Source organism: Odocoileus virginianus, chromosome 26, assembly GCF_023699985.2.
Source record: "Odocoileus virginianus isolate 20LAN1187 ecotype Illinois chromosome 26, Ovbor_1.2, whole genome shotgun sequence".
Classification (NCBI taxonomy): Eukaryota; Metazoa; Chordata; class Mammalia; order Artiodactyla; family Cervidae; genus Odocoileus; species Odocoileus virginianus.
Window position 1 is genome coordinate 46,988,660 of NC_069699.1, and position 19,015 is coordinate 47,007,674.

At 53.0% G+C, this 19,015-nt stretch overlaps 1 protein-coding gene across 6 annotated transcripts in view; it reads right to left on the reverse strand.

Annotated features, from left to right (window-relative positions):
• Positions 1-4,429: 4,429 nt before the first annotated feature.
• The window catches only part of DAG1 (dystroglycan 1), a 48,924-nt gene continuing 34,338 nt past the window's right edge, over positions 4,430-19,015 (reverse strand). For all 6 annotated transcript variants that reach the window (XM_020916093.2, XM_020916089.2, XM_020916091.2 and 3 more), the window contains one exon: positions 4,430-9,296. In XM_020916093.2, the coding sequence (XP_020771752.2) occupies positions 6,897-9,296 (2,400 nt within the window). In that variant the 3' untranslated portion in view covers positions 4,430-6,896. The remainder of the gene's footprint in view (positions 9,297-19,015) is intronic.

The following is a 19,015-nucleotide window of genomic DNA, read 5'->3' on the forward strand; positions in this document are numbered from 1 at the left end:
TGGGGAACAGACCCAGGTGGCAAGTCATGTCTGTATGCCCTCTCATGACAAGCCCATGTGTCCTACTCCAGGCAACAGAGGTTCAGACATGATTTGGACAGGTCACGGGAAAGGGACAGTTAGCTCAGCCCCTTCATCAGACTCAGCTCCACAGTCTTCAGGGAAGTCTTTTAAAGGGAACCCTACCTCGTGAGACTCTGTGGCTCTCCTACTGCAAATCCAAGCCCATTACTGAGAATTACCCTTTACCACCAGGGATTTCATGGGGCATAGCTATGCTCTGCATTGAGCTTTGTCTTTTCCTGGTCAGAGTGGATTAACATAGGGTTGGTTTGTCCAGGAAGCTTCCAGGAGTCACTGGAACAGTTCCTGCCTTCCAGGAAAAATAGACAGAATAGCACAGGTCAGTGAAACAAAACCCTTTTGACAAGTAGAAAGGTCCACAGTCCCTTAGGCCTCTTCCGGGATGGATGATTTCAATTTCACTCAATTCAATGTAGTTAAACTTAAATTTCAGTTCAATTTGGCACTTTTGAGCCCTAGGACAAAGACAGCATCACGCTAGGCCCCAGGGATGCAACAGAAACTAAGACCGTTGAGCCCACACTACCCTCACTGAAGCTGCAGTCTCCAAGTCCGGCCTTTGCTTGCTGCTGCTCAAACCAGGTCCTGATTCTGGAGGCCCTGACTGCTGACCCTCCATGAAGGGACTGCAGGCATCCCCTGTAGCCCTGTGTGTGGGCAAAGCAGACTCGACCAGGCGAGGGCTGAAGTCACACAGAGGTCTCCCCAGATTTTGGGGTGGGTAGCAGCAGGTGTCAGTTGTACAGAAGCATCTGGGTTACCACCGCGAGTTACGTACTGATAACTCCCCCAGTTGGCAGAGCCGGCATGGGCATCAGCTCTCCCAGGTGATACCCTTTCTGACCAGAAGCTAATAGCAGACTGAGGAATCCTAGGAAGGCTGAAGAGGGGACAGCCTCCACTTGCCACTGAGCCTTCCCTCCCCCAGTCTTTGCTCATTTCAACCAAGCCCTCCCCCTCATCCCCGGATCTGCTCCAGAGATCTTCCTGGGGCTCACGGGGTAGCTGTGTCCCTCTCCTAGCCCTACCTGGCCCAGGGTCTCTCTGGGGAGAGGCCTGGGACCCAGGGCTGGCCTCGGGAGGCACAATGGCTGCTGAGTCAGAACCACTGGGGTCATAGCGGATGCTCCTCCATCTCTCATTTGCACTCTAGTCGCTGTAGTGGACACAGGGACGCAGAGCTGGCCTCCCCACTACACACATGTACACCTTGTGCTCCTCAAACAAGAGGAGGACTCCAGCCACTTCCACATCCCCCAAGCCCAGGCACGTGTTCCCTGAGGGCGGTGCATTCAGAACTAAGCTGGTCCTCTCCCCCAGGCACACCCAGGGACAAGCTGCTGCCACCGCCCACAGGACCTCCCCACCCCTGCCCTTGTGGGCTGGAACCAGCCCCTTTCTTCACCTTTCCCCTGACCTTGTGCAACAGAGGTGTGGAGGGAAATAGGGTGTGATCCCTGGAAAAGGAGCTGACTGACCCAGCCTCAATTCCCAGCCCTTTTGGCAAATTCCAAACCTGCCCTAGGCGGGGTTCCACCCTCCCACAGCCAGCCTCTCCCAGCTCCCAGACTACCCCCCAACCAGCTGTGACTTAACCCCGCCCACGGTCTGACTTGCCCATTGCTGTCAGGCTTACTCCGGCCTATGGCGCCACCTCCTGGGAGCCAGTGGACACTGTCCCTCCTCTTTGGCCCAGAGGGCCTGGCAGTTGGCTCTCTGCAGGGCTCACAACGGACACACCTAAATCACTACCAAGGTTGAGAGCTGCCCCTCCGACCGCCCAGAAACCAGCCAGGGGCACCTCCTGGACACACGGAGTCTTCACAGGGACAGAAACAGACCAACTTCGCCCCATCTCAGCTGTGATCTTAGGGTCACCACCACCGAAACTGAGGGCAGAGGGGCTAGAAAGGGCCCCAGAGGCCAGGTCTCCATGGTGCCTGCAGGTGCAGGAGCACCCCACTCCCAGCGGATGGGAACCCTCACTTTGAATCTCTTGCCCTACCTTCTCTGGGTCTGCTAACATCCTCACAAAGAGGGTGCCCCTATCTCCTGGGGTGAGGGGAGGGGGCTTCAAATAATTTGTTGCTGCTCTACCATAGGAACAAAATTTTACAATCTGGGGAAAAAAAAAAAAAAAACCTACTTAGAATTGAATCTGTTTTGCACTGGCCACGGTACCTGGACCCTTGCCCTCAAGATGGTGGATTGAGGAGGGAAACAGCAGGAAGTGTTAGCTTAAAAACTTTAGCCATCTGTATTTTTAAGATACAGTAATAGAGAGGAGTGAAGCGCACCTTTGAAAGGTGAGTGGGGCCTGAGTGGGGCCTTCCATGCGTTAGAGGAGCCAGGGAAGTGTCTCTTGTAGGAGACTTTTCTGCCTGCAGGGAACAAGGTGAGTCACAGGGAGCCTCCAGTCCTCACCAGAGTGGTGATGTTCTAGACGAGGCTGGCCAGGAACTCTTAGACACGCTAGTATTCTGCAGCCAATGCCAGGACCCAGGCCTGGCCTGAGGCAGTGCCTTTACACCAGGAGAGATGGAAGAGTCTTCTAGCCTTGCTTGGATTCCCTGCCCTTTCTAGAGACAGATGCACCAGGGTGACTTGTTATCCCGACTCCACCCCACGGTTCCCAGGACTTCTCAGAATCCCTTGGAGACCAACACCGTCCTGTCTCACAGATGGGGAAGCCAGGCCCGAGGATCCTGGGAACTTGCCCTGGGTCAGAGGCAGAGGGGAAGGCAGCTTTCTGTAGGTCAGACAGCTCCCTCTCCCTTACTGTATCCTTTTTTTTCCTGCCTCTGCCCTACACCACCCACTCTAGCTTGAAAAAAAACATGAGTAGATGGTCCCTGTCCCCACCAAGGTGAAGCCACAGAGATCTGGCAAGAATGCGGTGGGTAGGGGCCCACCAGGCCAAGATCAGACATCTCTAAAGGAGAGAAAGGCGGGAGAAACCTGTGGCTTTTCTGGCGCCCACCCCCCTGATCTTACTGTTCTTGGCTGAAACCGGAAATCCCTTTCTTCGAGTTCAAGAGTGAGTCCACTCAACCCACTGGCTTTAGGTTAAACATTAAGCAGAACTTCCTGAGGCCAAAAGAGCAAAGGGCAGGGTCACTTCCTAGGCCCCTGCTGCTGGGTCCTGGGGTGAGGTGTATGTGTCTCTGAACTCTTTCCCAGGGACAGCTTTTCCTGGAATTTATCAGTGTTGTATTTAGTATGAGGCACTGGTGGCTCAGAAGGTAAAGAATCTGCCTGCAGTGCAAGAGACCCGAGTTCAGTCCCTGAGTTGGGAAGATCCCCTGGAGAAGGAGATGGCAACCCACTGCAGTATTCTTGCCTGGACAGTTCCATGGACGGAGGAGCCTGGCGGGCTACATTCCGTAGGGTCACAAAGAATCGGACATGACTGAGCAACTAACACTTCCACTTTCCTCCTACAAGTAGTTGTCTGACCCTCAACTCCCTGCTCTGGGACTGAGTTCTAGCTGCAACATAGGACCAGTCTCAGCACTGGATCTTGAAGGTTGTAAGCAGAGCAGCAGCCTGGGGGCTGTAGGTGGTGAGGGCCCTGTGGCGGTGGGAGTGAGCCCAGAAGAGGCACCAGTTGTTCCGTGACCAATGGCCCCTGATCCTGCCTCTGAAGACACAGCTGCTGAATCCCCTTCCTCCCACACCCTGAGCAGTGTCCTCGGACAACCCGACCCTTCCTGGGCACTAAGTCATACTAAGCCTACCCAGCTGGCCTGTCTATCCCCAGCAGGGCACTTATGAGGGGCAGGTCCCCAGAAACTATAACCATAGGCCCAAAGAGGGCAAAAGAGCCTGAAAACCACCCTTCCCTTCTCCCCACTCCAAGGCCAAGGCCAAACTGCCTGGAGACTCCCTGGGAGGTTTGGCCAGCCTCAACCCCACAAGGTGGTAGGCAAGGGGCCCAGCCTGAGGGACCCCTGCCTGGGACCCACTCTGGGGCACACCTCCTCCAGTAAGACCTCTTGCACCATCCTCCCCTCCAACCCAGTCTCACTGGGTTTTCCTGCCTATTCTTCCTCCCACCCCCAACTACAGATGAGGAAACTGACGCACAAGCTATGTCTCAACTGTTTTAGGCAGAGGAGGTGCTAGGAACGGTTCACTGGTTGCCAGAACTTCTGGTGCCAACCACCACCCCTCTCAGAGGCACAGAAATGGTAAGGATGTGAAGGCTATCCGAACAGCTGCTCAAAGGCCACCTCTGAGTGGGCCTAGCTGGGCCCCCTCTTTCCCTCTGTCACATGGACTCCAGTCCCACCCTACACTCAAGTGGTGTAGGGGCCAGGGAAATAGATGCTTGGAGGCAACGGCATTGTAATAAAGACACTGCTTTTATTTAGTTCGATATGTTTCTATACAGAATGCAGAAAACACATCTTAAAATCATATAGAAGGAAATAAAAACACGTCAGTGGTTGGTGAACACTTGAATGTGAGATTGGCTCTCTGTCTCACAGAGTCCAAAGACCATTGCCAGCCAGGCGCTCAGGGGAGGAGGCTGCCTGCAAGGGCATTGTTGCTGTTGTTATTCTGTTCACTGCCCCATTGCCTCCTGTTGCTATGGCAACAGGCCATTCTGGGCCAGCCACGTCTCTGCATGGCAATGCCCAATGGTGGGGTTGCTAGGGGCAACGGAGCTTATTTGGAAGGCCTTTCAAAGCCCTCACCTGGAACACTGGAAATTGTTTATCTTTTTGGCGAGGTCATCAAAAAAAAAATCATCCCACCAGGTCAGACCCAGCTTGCACACCTGACTCTGGGGCACTGGGGGAACTCCAGCTTGGATTAGGACATGGAGGCACAAGGGCCAGTCACCACAGGTCCACCGAGCCCTCACTACAGGCTCCGCCCACCGGGGGGCACCGCTCACCCCACCGGGCGGGCCAGGCAGGAGAGAGAGGCTGGGCCTGTGGGAGGAGGTGCACAGGGGAACGCCCTCCAGAGAAGGGCAGAGTGAAGACCCCTCCACTCTGACCATCCCTCCCGTCCTGAGGCAGCACACACGAATCCTCTGCAAAACGGTCAATATGGCTTAGAAGTGGCTGCTTGACGTGCACTGGGAGCCTGGGTCCACCCACCCGCCCTTGATCACGCAAGGGACACATTATTGCAAAAGGCATTCCTCCCTAAAAGGTACCCAAAATAACTCAGACATCAAGAAGTCCTGCTCAAAACAGTTTCTTCCAAAGGAGGAGAATCAAAACTGAGTGGGTGCCCCTGAGTCACAGGACAGAGATGCGGATGGATGGACGGACGTTCTGCTAAAAAAGGCAAAAGGAGCCCCAGTGTAATTCTGGAATTTAAACCATTAGGAAAAGAAGGGGTGGGGAAAAAATCAAAATGAGCAAAGCCGTCAGTCCCATGGAATCAACACTAAGAGCTTGTACAAACTGCTGTAAGCATCACCGTTTTTAATCTTTTTTTTTTAATAAAACAATTTGAGGCTGTATAAAAACTTTAGTAAAAAATTAGCTTCGAGAGCCCACAGATTTTTTACTATGAACTATTGCTGGCACTCCTTCCCAGCCACCAGACCTTGCCCAGCTGTTCAGGCCCAAGGCCTGGGACTGGAGCGCCAGAGAAGGGGGTGATGTGGGTCAGGGTGGGGCTGTGGACTGCTGGGACAAAGTGGCCAAGGTCAAGTGAGGAAAGAGCATCACATGACATAAAAATATTGCATCTTCACCAAAATGTCCCCCACTGAGTGTTTCAAAAACCATGATATTCCTTGGGGCAGGGGGGGTGGGGGGAGAAAAAAAACCACACACAGAAGAAGGATAAAAGAAAACAGATTGATGTGGTCGAGTTCCTCGACCTCCCCAGCCGTCCCCACGAGCAGCTGGCCCACCCTGGAGCACCTAGGTTGGGGGCCACGGCCACCGCCACCTCTCGGAGTCCCCTTTCCATGGAAATGAAGACCCCTTGGTGGTGGGCTGCTAGCGTGCATGGGGTTGGGGGTGTGGATGTCCTTGGCCTAAGAGGCCCCCTCCAGCTTCCAGCCCCTGGCAACGGTGGGACAGCAAGCCCAGCACCAGGGCCCTGGCCCCTAAGCCAGGGCCAGGAGGCCCCCAGGCGGGCTCTCTGGGGTATCAGAGCAACCAAGTTTACGTAGTGTGAAAAAATAGGATTCCTTTGATAAAAAATACTGTCCCTTGGTCTTCTCTTAAGTTTGAAACACCCTGGGAGCTTATTTTTAGCAAAGCAATTTCCCATACCCACCCCCAAATGATACATACAAGTTTAGGTAAACAGCAGATTAAATGTAAAAACTTAACCTTAACGTCTGAAAGTCTTTTGAATTTAATCTTTAGCTACTGTTTTCCATGTTACATCCTGCAGCTAGACACACGTGAATAGAAAAAAACAGTACAGTTAGTGTTAAAGGCAAAACGCAGAGAGCCGCCGGGAGGCCGCCCAGCACTGCCTGCGGGCTCGTTCACGGTTCCTCGCTCCCTCCATCTACCTCTACCCCAGACGGTGCTTTCAGAGCCAGCCAGCCTTCGACAAACGCAGCGAAGGATTTTCTATGAACAAACAAGAAGCTGTTAGGCAAAAAGTAAAAGGAAAAAAAAATGTCCCCAAAGTCTCTCCAGCGGCTTTGGGGTTTAGGAGGACCGGAGAGGGCGGGCTTGTCCAGGCCCCGTGTGTGTGTCAGTGTGTGCTAGGTCAGGTGTCGGCTCCCAGTGGGCGATGGTCTGCAGGCCACCGGTCTCCACAGACAACACCGTGTTTTCTCCAGGGCCCTGCCCTACCCCTACCTCCACCCAGGCGCTTGTGGGTTAAGGGGGCACATAGGGAGGGGGCGACCGGTAGGGGGTCATGTTCTTGGGCCGGGAGCCCTTGCCCTCCATGGGGGCTGTGAAGGGCGGCGGGGGCTGGTAGGGCGGCGCGCTGGGATCCTCATCCCGCAGGGGCGCGTACTCTCCCACGGTGTCCTGGTTCAGGGGAGTGGTCTCGGGCACACTCTGGTTGGGGTACTCGGGAGGGGGGAGAGGGGCTTTCTCCTCCTGCAGGATCAGCGGCATGCTGGAGGAGGGCGGGGGCTTGGAGTCGTCCAGCTCATCCGCAAAGATGATGGGCACCCCCTTCTTGATAAAGGTGGCTTGGTCCTCCAGAGTGAGCTTGCCCTTCCGCTTCTTGCGGTAGCAGATCATGGCAATGATGCCCGCGATGAGCAGGATGGCCGCCACCACCACAGCCGGGATGACTGTGTGCAAGTACACGTCGTCCTCACTGCTCTTCTCAGGGTCCCGGTCTGGCACCTCCGTGGCTGGTGCCTCTGAAGGCACCCTCCTGGGTGGCGCCACTGGGACAAACTGGAGATGCCGGCAGCTGCCAGAACCCGTCACTGCGATGCTCATGGCCTGAAAGTCGGGCTCCAGTGCGTTGGCGAAGGCAGCTCGAGGCTTCCCGTCATCCTCGGCGATCCTCCGGCTCAGCGCCGTGATCTGCTCCTTGGGGCAGGGCTCCAGGGGCAGGGTATTGTTGGTCCACTCCACCACGATGGAGCCCCGGGTGATGTTCTGCAGGGTGATGGTGCTGCAGTTGCGGTCCCCGAAGGCAAAGGCCAGCTTCTTCACCAGGGCGATCTTCTTGTGAATGTCGTCCGTCACAGCGGCGGGGTCACCCATCAACCTGGCCTTGAAGCGTGCGGGAGCCCGGTCCCCTTGCGGGCGCCTGTGCACATGGATCTCGAAGGCGTCCACCGCCGACAGGCCCCCCTTGTCCGCGGCGTGCATGAAGTACTCGTGCTTGCCCACGTGGCTGCTGTCCGGCAGGCCGTACATGAGCTGGCTGTTGCTGTTGAACTGCACCCACGACTTCTCGCCTACCAGCTGCTGCTCCCGCAGCTTCAGGGTCAGCTTCAGCTTATCAGTGGTGGTGTCCTCGTTGTCGTAGAAGGTGTCCGACGGGATCTTCACCTCAAAGTAGGTGCCGACCCAGGCGTCCACCCTGTCGATGTGGTTCTTGAGCTCCGGGCGCTGGTTGGGCTCCCCTCCGCGGGGCACCCCGCTGGTGGTGGTGCGGATGCGCGTCGGCGGGGAGGCAGTTTCCAGTCTGGTGATGGGCGCCTTGGTGGTGCCCCGGGGCACTGGTCGGGGTGTCCGCGGCTTCTTGGTCGGCCTTCGAGTGGTGGTGGTGGAGTCAGTAGAAGGTGTGGCCGGTCTGGGTGTAGACACTCGTGGCTTCTTGGTGGTTGTCGTGGGAGGGGTGATGACTGCCGTGGGCTCCACGTAGCCAGGAATGGTCATTGTTGGGCGGATCTGGCCGGGAACTGTGGTGCCAGCTTCTGACACCCGAGTAGGCTGGATGGGGCCAAGGGTTGGCGTCTGAATAATGGCACCTCGAGTCCGAATGGTGACTGTGGGCTTCCCAGGAACAGGGTCCCTGACCGGAGGAGCCATGGTCTCAGTTGGAGGAGCAATGGCTGGAGACGTGGGGGTGGGCACAATTCTGGACGGTGGCTCCTGGATGGCCGTGGTGGGGGGCCCAATGGCCGTGACAGGCGTGGGTGTGGCATGGATCTGCCTCCGGATGCGTTTGGGAAGAGGGGGTTTCTTGTTGGCGATGTGCCAGCCCACCACGGGGTACCCGAGCTGGGCAGACATGGCACCCTCCCTGGCAGGGACCTCCACGCCACGAATGTCAGGCACACTATTCTGGTTCAGGGCGCAGCCCAGCTTCCAGGAGAGCAGGGCCCCGTTCTCCACCACCTTCTTTGCATTGCCTGGGCCTGCCATGAAAGCCGACATGTCAAACAGCCTGTTGTTCACCACAGGCACCAGCTTCATGTTGTGTAGCTCCACTTCGGAGAAGCCCCGCATCCGGTGCAGCAAGTCGATCCTTTGCTTTGGGGTCATCTTGGTGAGGTCAGCATCCAGAATGACTGTCAGGACAGTCACGGGTTCGTCGGCAGCACAGACCGAGGACACCACCTCGCCGGGGTCTGGTGAGGCCGCCCTCACCGACTGTGGCTCGCTGTGGTCTTCAGGGTAGACCTCGATAGAGAACACGCTGGAAGTCTGGGGGACGTGGCTTCCGTTGGCCTCCAGTCGTGCAGCGCTGACTGAAATGTAATGCACCCCCTTATCGGTGTCGAGGGGGAGACCCTCCAGGGTGTGGCTCTGCGGGTCCCAGTGCAGCCAGGATGGTAAGGCCTCCTTCCCCGCGGCTGATACCTACGAGAGACATCAGTGTGAGTTAGTCGCTGCGCTCACTGCATCACGTGATCACAACAGCTAACCAGGGGCCTAGCCTGTGGGGCAGGCCTGAGGTACAATTCAGAATTCCTGATGGAGGAACCACCTCCGCTTCACCTGTCACAAAAGACTGGGGCCGCCCGATGGACTAGCGTGGAAGACCAATGACTCGCCCAAGAGAGTCACAGTGGGGGGATGGCAGTGCTGGCATAGGTCTGATGCCACAAAGCTCAAGCGTGTTGCAGGCTTTTACACCAGTGACACGCCTGCCACCTGCTCACCCACTCTGCTTGCAGGATCCAGCCCGAGGGCCTCCTTCCTCAGCACTCCTTTCCACCCTCACCTCAGACTTCTCCCCTGGCCCTCCACAGACACCAAAACTTTGCTCACATCCTACGCTTGGCCTGGAGGGCCTTTCCTGCCCAGAAGCAGAAACGCAGTGGGGTGCAGGGACAGCTCAGTGCCCCCAAGTGACTCATTTTACAAATGCCACACTACATTCCTGTGCGATGGGGCACATCTGGTTAGCTGTAGCTTATGTCCCCGTTAACCCTGCTTTTCAAATCTCAAGCAAAACTGCAATGCCCAGAGAGGGGGGAATGGAAACAATGGCTCTAAGAAGAATGTTTACCAGAGGCATCCCAAGGACCTCTGGTCTCTCTCAGAAAGAGTTCTGTAGTAGGCTTCGTTTGGAAAATACACGGAGCTCACCTCTGCCCTCGGAAAGCCGGAGCACAGAAGCAGGCCTCGGGAGCTCATCCCCTTTTCCACCCAGCAGCACCTCCCAGACTTATTTCAGGGCCGAAGTCCTCTTCCACTGGGACGTGACTGGTACTACGTAAAGCCCCCCAAGGGAATGCCACCATAAAAACTTCTACCATCAGCTGACGAGAGGGAAATGAGACTCACCTCTTGTCCAGGCCCCACTATGACTCCTCTCACCTTTGGGACATACCTCCTCCGGCCCCCCGTGCAAGAAAGGGGGGACCCACTCTGTGGTCTGCCTCAAGGCACTCAGCTCTACTGTCCTGTCTATCCAGTGCAGAGACACGCTGGCCAACAGAGAGTATGTCTCACTGCCAGCCTCAGCCCAGGGACTGCCCTTCGTGGTCACTGCTTCTCAGGAGAGGGACACCTTAACGGGCTTCCCTCCCTGCGGCAGGAAGGCCAGAGCTATGCCTGTTGGGTTCCCCAGGGGCCCTAGTTCCTCAGGCTTCCTCCTCTTTTTGGCTTCCTCCTTCTAATTAGCCAGGTGGCTACATGACTGGGGAGGAGACCCTGAACTTGTACCTACTCTTCCCAGCCGGGCCCCAGGTGGACGTCCACGTGGCACGCCATTCCATCAACCTCATCAGAGACCCGAAGTTTACCCCGCTTATGAAACAGATTTCCTACCTCCAGCAAACAAACCATGAGAAGACATGTAACATTATTAGGAGTTGCCCTTTACTGATTGCTCTCTGAACCACTGAGTTCAGAGGGTCTGTGAACACATTCCATCTAATTAATATACCCATCAAGACGCACCCATCTCATCACTCACCATGCACTGCAGATGCAATCAATATCAGACATACATTTTACTGTATAGTTATATACAGTAAAATATATACTGTATATAACTGTATAGTTATTTTACTGTAAACACAGGTGTCTTCAAATCCATGGAAAATACTAAATATATTCTTCCCTTACAATCTTTTTCGCTACAAAAATATTTATTACAACTGCTTTGACTGAAAAACCCATGCTTTACGTTTTTTCAGTTCATGTATGCTAAATACAAAAACTGCCACATCCACATATAAACATTTAAAGCAAAGGCTGAATGATCCAGATTTGTGAAAAATGTGAAGCAAAGGTGTAAGGCCAAATGGAGTAGTCAGGGGACCATGAGATGTTTCCCAGGGGTGAGGGAGGGACTGCGGTGCTGAGAGGAAGACAGTGGGTGAGCCAGGGTGTAGACCCAGCTCTCCAACCACCCATGGCCGTTTCTCCTAACCCCACTCCATCCCGATGACCACCACTGGGATGACAGCACACCTGCAAGACAGAAAAAGGAGAAAGGGAAGGCCAGATGGAGCTCTGGGTGAAGTCAGCCAAGCAGGAGCCACCTGTAGAGAAGATGGAACAGGGGCAAGAGAGACCAGGAGAGGCTCCGGGTGGCTGCCAGGAGGCTAGCCTCAGTGGTCAGGCAGTTAGGCCTGCGCCCAGCCCTGCATGTCCCAGCAGCACAGATGAGTGAGCAGTCCCAGTGCTTCTTCAAGTCCGTCTCGGTTATGTAAGGGCAGTCTATGACAGAGAAGGGCACCCACCTCCTCAAGCCAACCTGCCTGCTCGCTTCTGGTTCTGCTGACCCCAAGAGCCACAGTTCTGCTGTCAGACATTTCCAAGGAATAAACCCAGGTTGGCCAAGACTCCCCATCCAGCCAGTCTTCTTTAGACTATGCCAAGTAACATTTTAACATGTTAATAATGTATTAACATAAATAACAAACATGAAAGAAAACCCCAGGTTTTACCAAAAAGCAAGTTATAATGCTCAATCTCAAACCAGGAAATGAAAGAGCAGATTGTGTAGCTTTATTTTGGTTATGGAAATGATTTCTTTCACTACGGTCTACCCTCAGCTTTATAGATACGTGGTAAGCCAAGTCAGAAAAACAGAGCCAAGTCACTCCAACCTGCACCTGCCTTCCCTTCTGCAAATTCTCGCTCCTCGGAGTCCCGGAGCCCTGGCCAAAGGGCAGGTGTTCCCCCCGGATCTACAGCCCTAAGGCAAACAGTCCCCAGTGTCGTGGGTCCTTCTCAGACAGGAAGGAGAGGTACTAATGTGCACAGACTGAAGTCCATGCATCTCTGAGCGTCTTGGTGCTGCAAACATCAGATCCAGGCTGCACTTTGGCTGGCACTGATTCATTTTAATAGAGGGGCCACAGGAAGCAAAACAAATCCAAGTTGCACAAGAAACCTAGCCAAGACACAGGTAAGCTGGCACCTCTGCGTTTTCAAGGTCATTTTAGGGAAAGTCCCTGAACTGGGAAGACTGAACATGCCTGAAGACCTGGCAGTGTCCACGTCCCCAAGGATTCCACCAGCTGCCCCTCCCTCTCAAGGGCCCTCAGTCGAGGAAACGCTCTGAGATGCAACACCTGCTCTACCTTGACAAAGCACGAGACCCCCTCCAAGTCCACGGGAACTCCAGACATCCTCCCCAGCTTTCAAAACTTCCCAGTTCCAGACCACTTTTCCTCTTAGGGCCTGAGGGTGAAGCAGGATATGAAAGTTCCTTCTCAGAGACACAGCGCCTGTGACAAGCCAGGACTCATCTCTATAATAACACCCTACCCAAAGGGAAGCCCCATCTTCAAGAGCTCTTGGCTGACTCCCAGCTCCAGGTAGTCTGAAGCTTCATCCAGCCTCAGTTTTCTCATATCTAAAAACAGGGGGAAGATGCCAACCTTATATGATCACAGGGCCAGGCACACGCTGGACTCTGCCAGTGCTGGCTCCCTGCCCACCCCTCTGGGCTGAGGGAGGACACAGCACACATTGTGAGGCTCACAGCCACAGGAATGGGTCCAGGGTGTGTCCAGGCTCCACTCCCGTATCGTCCTGCCCAACTGGCCTCGGACCCAGCAGACACTGAGGCCTTGTCTCCCTGTTCATAGCCCAAAGCAGAAACTCAAAGCATCAAAGGAGAGCGGAGAGGCCATAGGAAGAGGAAGCCAGGGCCCTCTAAGGGAAGCAGGCCAAGGCTGCGGACCCTCAGGGACTTGCTTACCTGTTAAGACCTGTTTGCTAAGAGTGGATGAAAACATCGAGGGGGCATGGGGGTGGGGAGAACCCACTGTCAGTGACAGCTCACAGCCAGCACTCACCTCCTCCAAGTCTAAAACAGGTGCGACTGATCCCGGCCCATTTGCACATGAGATTCTGACCATCCTCGGAATCCTTCGTTTACGCGCACAGAAATTTCTGTGCTCACTGTATTGTAGCCAGCCACGACTAACCCCTGAGAGCTGCTAGGCTCTGCCATTCCTAGGCAGGCAAGAAACAGGAATCAGAGCACTGTGTGAAGTGCTCACAGCAGCAGCACCTGCATTTAGGGTAACAGGCTGTCCTGGACATGGAACTCCCCCAGGGTTTCGAGTCACCCAGCCCTCTCCCCCGACCCTATTAAATACCAGCACAGCCTGAGAGTTGTGGAATGCAAGGCCTGCTGACCTTCTAAAGCAGCCACCTTGGAAAGGAGACTTCAGGCAATGGGAACAGGAGGCAGAAACTGCAGGAGGAAGCCTGACTTGACATCACAAGCTCCAGATCACAGGTCACCCAGAAAGAGCCAGAAAACTTGTCAGTTTCAGCAACCCTCAGAGAGACCATGCTTCTGAGACCTAAGGTAAGCCCGGCACGGAGGAAAACAAGATTTTGAACAGCGATACACCCAGTTTTACAGGTCTTGATCAAAAACATTGGAATCAAATCACTGAATCAAAATCACAAAACCTGAGCAGACCCACAAGGAGTTCTAAAGACTACCTGCCCTGTGATGCCCGCAGTTAATCACCATGACCAAGGACAGGGGAACTACCAAATGGGAAGGTTTTGGTCACGCCTCAGTCTATACTAGCAAATGACTAGTAATTGACTTCCTATTCAGTTCTCAGACATTCTCTCCAATTGCTTATCTCATGCTTTCTCTTACACAGTAGGCCTGTCAACCACACAGTATGAAAAAAGACCTGTGTTAAAACACCATGCAACATACGTAGAGTCTCTCACCCCAAATCAGTATCCTTCCACACCTAGAAGAACAAATGGGCAGAGGAGCTTCTATTACTTGGCCCTTCATCAAAGAGCAGGTATCTGCCCACAGTCTGGGACGCAGAGCTAGGCAGAACTGAAAGACAAAACTGAGGAGTTGCACTCTCACTAGGGCCTAATTAATTCTTATGATCACTGCCTCCGAAAACCAAGAAAACCTAAGTTTTATCATTCAGAACCCACTAAGTGGTATCTTATCCATGCAGGTATTACGGGACTTATAAACGGCAAGCAGAGACTCCAGAAAGATGGATGAGCACTTTCATACTCATGTCACTTGGAGGCTGATGACAGCCAGCAAAGAGGGATCTTAGGAATTACGTATAATCAAGAAACTTCTCCTCATTCGGTGAGAAGTCCCTGAGACTACAAACATTTTGCAGGGTCCTCTGGCACCTTCCAACCAACACCTTGAGCCAGGACAGTCCCAGGGGATTGGCCTGGGCCCTTCCCTGAATACCTAACTGATGTTCCAGCAGAGGGTGTTCTCAGGGGCCCATTTCACAGAGGCACAAACTGCTGCCCTGTGACACCACACTGCTTGGGCCTCTGAGCAGCCTGCCCTGGCTAAGCCCCTGCCTTCCCTCAGACCTGGTCACTGGTTCCTGGACCCTTCAGGCCCTCTCCCCTCAGAAAAGCTACAGACCACCTGTCTATGGCTGGGAACCACAGGGAACACTCTGAAGGTACTGGCACATGAAGCGACTGTGCGGTGGGCTCCTGTGCTGCTCAGGGTGAAGGCAACAGTCCTTCTGATGGACTCAGGTTCCAGTTCCTAGGCCCCTGCCCCCACCATGGCACTGACTCAGATTCAGGGTGAGCCTGTATCTGGCTGTGGACTATGACAATAAGACAAATCTGCTCTGCGGCCAAGCTCAACTTCTGCAAATGATGCACATGGGCAGTCACATGGCTAGGCTGTGGGGAGATGGCACATGCCAACAGGAAGAGCCTCTGACTGGAGGTCAAAGGGCCAAGGCTTTGCCCCCACAGAGGAGAAGGAACCAGGGTGGACACACTTTGCTTTGCTGAAACACGATCATTGGTCCTGCTGCATGACATTCAAAGCTCACACCAGAACAGGTCCAATGCCACAAAGGCCAAGGCCACGGGATCACATCTTGAACACAACTTGTCCAGCCTAATCGGTGACCCTCTGGTCTGAACTACGAAGCATTTTACCTGATATTAACTGTTCTCATCTGAAAAAAAAAAAACAAAAATTCATCATTTTCCTCCCAAAGTAAGGGACAGCTGAGCATAACTATAGCCACTAGTAAAATTCTCAGAATCAGCCCGTCAATCCCAAGCCCTGAGATCAACCATTTCTGTTGATCTCTGTCGTGTTCTTTCAGTCATCGTCAGTAATTTTTTTCCCCCCTAAAACATAGAAGCCTATATATTCAGTAAGTATTTGAGCTGATGTGTCTGGGCAAATGCCATTCTGACGACCCACCCCCAAGGATGCCTTCCTTCGCCAACCCGCATTTCCCGGTGTGCCCTGTTCACAAGGGAGCCATTCAGAGCCAGGGAACACCCACTTGAGGCAGGAAGAAACTGCAGTTCATCTCACGCAGGCGGGGTGGCCGCAAAGCTCTCAAGCATCCAAAGAAATGCTCCTTTCATGAGCTCCCCTTCCTGGCCAAAAAGAGTGGCCATTGTTCTGTGGGGAACAATTGGGGGCCCATGCCAGCAGCTGAGAGCACAGTCCTAGGAAGGGCTGCTCCCAGTCTGCCGACATCTTGGGCTGGGAGAAATTCCACATTGTCTCCAGACAAGGAGGCTGAAGGGAAGCAGCGATGAAAAGCCATCCTCGAGGGCACTACCAAAATGAGACATCTGAGGGGAGCCGCAGAGGGGCAGCCCAATCGTTCTGTGAGACGCAAAGACTTCTGACCGCCAAGGTCTTGTCATGTAATCACCTTCCTCAGCCAGTCCTGCTTGCGTGCATGCTCAGTCACTTCAGTCGTGTCCGACTCTCTGCAACCCCACGGACTCTAGCCTGCCAGGGTCTTCTATCCATGGAATTCTCCAGGCCAGAATACTGGAGTGGGTTGCCATGCCCTCCTCCAATGGATCTTCCCGACCCAGGATCTGAACCCACGTCTCGTGTCTCCTGCATTTGGCAGGCAGGTTCTTTACCGCTAGCGCCACCTGGGAAACCCTCAGCCATTCGTACACTCACTCAAGTCAGGGGACAGGCGCCCTTAGGGAGCCGGCACCAATCCTGAGGGAAGTCAGGAGGGTCACTTACACTATGGCCTACTTGGAACAGCTTCGGATCTGCTCAGCGAAGGCAAAGCTGGCTTCTGTGGGACCTCTCCCCACAGGACCTGAGAAATCTGCCTGCGTCGGGGTGGAGGAAAAGGGCTCCAATGCTGAAACTGAGCCTGAAAGAGGCGGCTGTACCCATGCTGACAGAACAGAAAAAAGCCAGCGGCCTGCGGTGGGTCCTGAGCTTGGCATATCTGTGGGGCAGAAAGGGGCCGCTCTGCTGAGACATGGCACGCACAAGGCAAGGGGAGAGGGGAGGCCAGAAGCCAGATCAAACAAGGCTTAATCCTAAGTGCAGGGGGGTGGGGAGGCCTGTTCTGAGCCGATTCTAGCTTTACAAAGATGTCTCTTGCCTCCGTATGGAGAACAGACTGAGGGGTTAAGAACGGAGGCAGGGCACCTCGGAAGAGGTGAGCGAGTGCTACTGTGGCTGATAGTCATGTTGATGGACATGACTTGGAGGTCACCCCAACAAGGCTCCCTGGGACCAAGACCTGAAATGTTCCTCACATACCCAAGAATATCGGGCAGCCATTAAAAGTTACACTCCCAAAGAATACTTAAATGACAAAGGAGAAAAACTCAAAAGTACAGTGAATGAAAAAAGGGTTAAAAAGTATGATTTCAAGTCTGTCTAAAATGTCTGTGTGCCTATGTGACATGGATACTTGTTGATGAATGCAGAAGATGATGTACGAGTATGTTATTGGTAGGAACCACCAAAGTTTTTTTTCCTCCCTTTCCTATAGATTTATACATTGTTATTTTAATGGTGTGAAAAAAACTCCTTTACTGTAAAGACTTTTCAATCCTGTTTTACACATAGGGAAACCAAAACTCCAAGAATGAAGTCAAGCTTTCTGGGTTTTTTTAAGATTTTTTTTAGACCACTTTTAAAGTCTTCATTGAATTTGTTACAATATTGCTTCTGTTTTCTGTTTTGGTTTTCTGGGGGCAAGGCATGTGGGAACTTAGCTCCCCAACCAGGGATTGAATCCACACCCCCTGCACTGGAAGGTGAAGTCTTAACCACTGGACCACCAAGGAAGTCCCTGAAGTCAGGCTTTCTGATCTGATTTCCACCCCCCACACCCTGATGTTAAGACTGTTTGGGACGAAGAGTCACACACTTTCATCTGTTTTTCTACAGGTTAATCAGCTACTAAATGGTCTGCTTTCCACAGATAAATACGCTCAGATAAAAATCCTGTTTTCCTAATAAAATCTCTTTGCTCCCCTGGTGAGTAAGCCTGTTAAACCTCTCTCTGCCAGCTACAGCAAATAGCCAGCTCACTGTATCAACTCAAGGCAACTCTGGTCAAGACTAATCCATGTACAACATTCCAGTGGCCAAAAGAACAAGGGTAATCGATCACTACAGGGTTTGGATATTCCAAAGATGAAATGTGATGCTGGATAAGAAATGTACTTCCAAAAATGCCATTCTTCATCTAATAGTGAGACTAGAATCTGGCTTACTGGGCTATTATGAAGGTTGCATGGAAATCTTTTGCAGAGACTCAACAAGCCAGAAGGAGCTCGATGGAAGTGAGCTAGGATCTTCAGAAGTATGTCCACCTCTGAGAACACAAGGCCAACCTAGGAGCGCTGTGACCTAAAGAGAGGGGGCCAAAAGGGAAAGGAAGAGAGCAGAAGCAGGGCCAGTGAGGAGTGAACCTGCCCAACTCGAGGGGCAGAGACACACTTCTCAGGGAAGAGTGGTACGGAATTTGCCACCATTTCTAATCTAGATGCCTGGGGTTTGTGGGTCAGAGAGGGGCAAGCTGGTGAAGACTCATTAGAGCCCCGCTCTGCTTTGACCAACGGAGCCCAGGCCTTAGAAGATGGGCAGCTTTCACTTCCTGTATCTTGGAATACTCCATCTTCCAAGGAATACCTGTACACAGGTACAACCCAGCTACTGTCCCTGTGAGGAACTCCAAGCACTGTGGAAAGGTCTACATGGGGAGAAAACGAAGACTTTGATGGGCAGCCCCAGCTAAGCTCCTCGTCAACAGGCAGCACCACCTTGCCAGCCATGAGTGAGCCATGTTGGAAATGGATCCTCCAGGCCCAGGTGAGCCACTCTAAGTAGTGTGGCAGAGATGAGATCCCCAGATGAGATCTAAAGCCCTGAATTCTGGCCACGAAATTGTGAGCAAAACAAATTGGCTGTTTCAAACCACTATTTTTGATGCTTTAAATATACCAATAAATCTCCAGAACACTATGTATAAAGTAGAAGTCTAAGTACAAAACCAATATAAAAACTACCATAATGAAGTATAGATCTTGGAATTTTTTTTTTTTTTTTTAGATCTTGGAATATTTTTAATTCATATTTAAGTCATGTCTCTGAGGAAAGCATGCTATAAGGCAAGGGTCAGAAAACTATGGCCATGAGTCAAATCTGGGCTGCCATCTGTTTTTGTACAGCCCATGAGCTAGACATATTTTTTGCCATTTTTAAACAATTGGTGGGGGGATCAAAAGATACAGCATTATTTGACATGTGAAAATTATATGAAAGCATAATTTCAGTTTCAGTAAAGTTTTACAAGTACAGTTTTACTGGCACACAGCTACGCGCACTCATG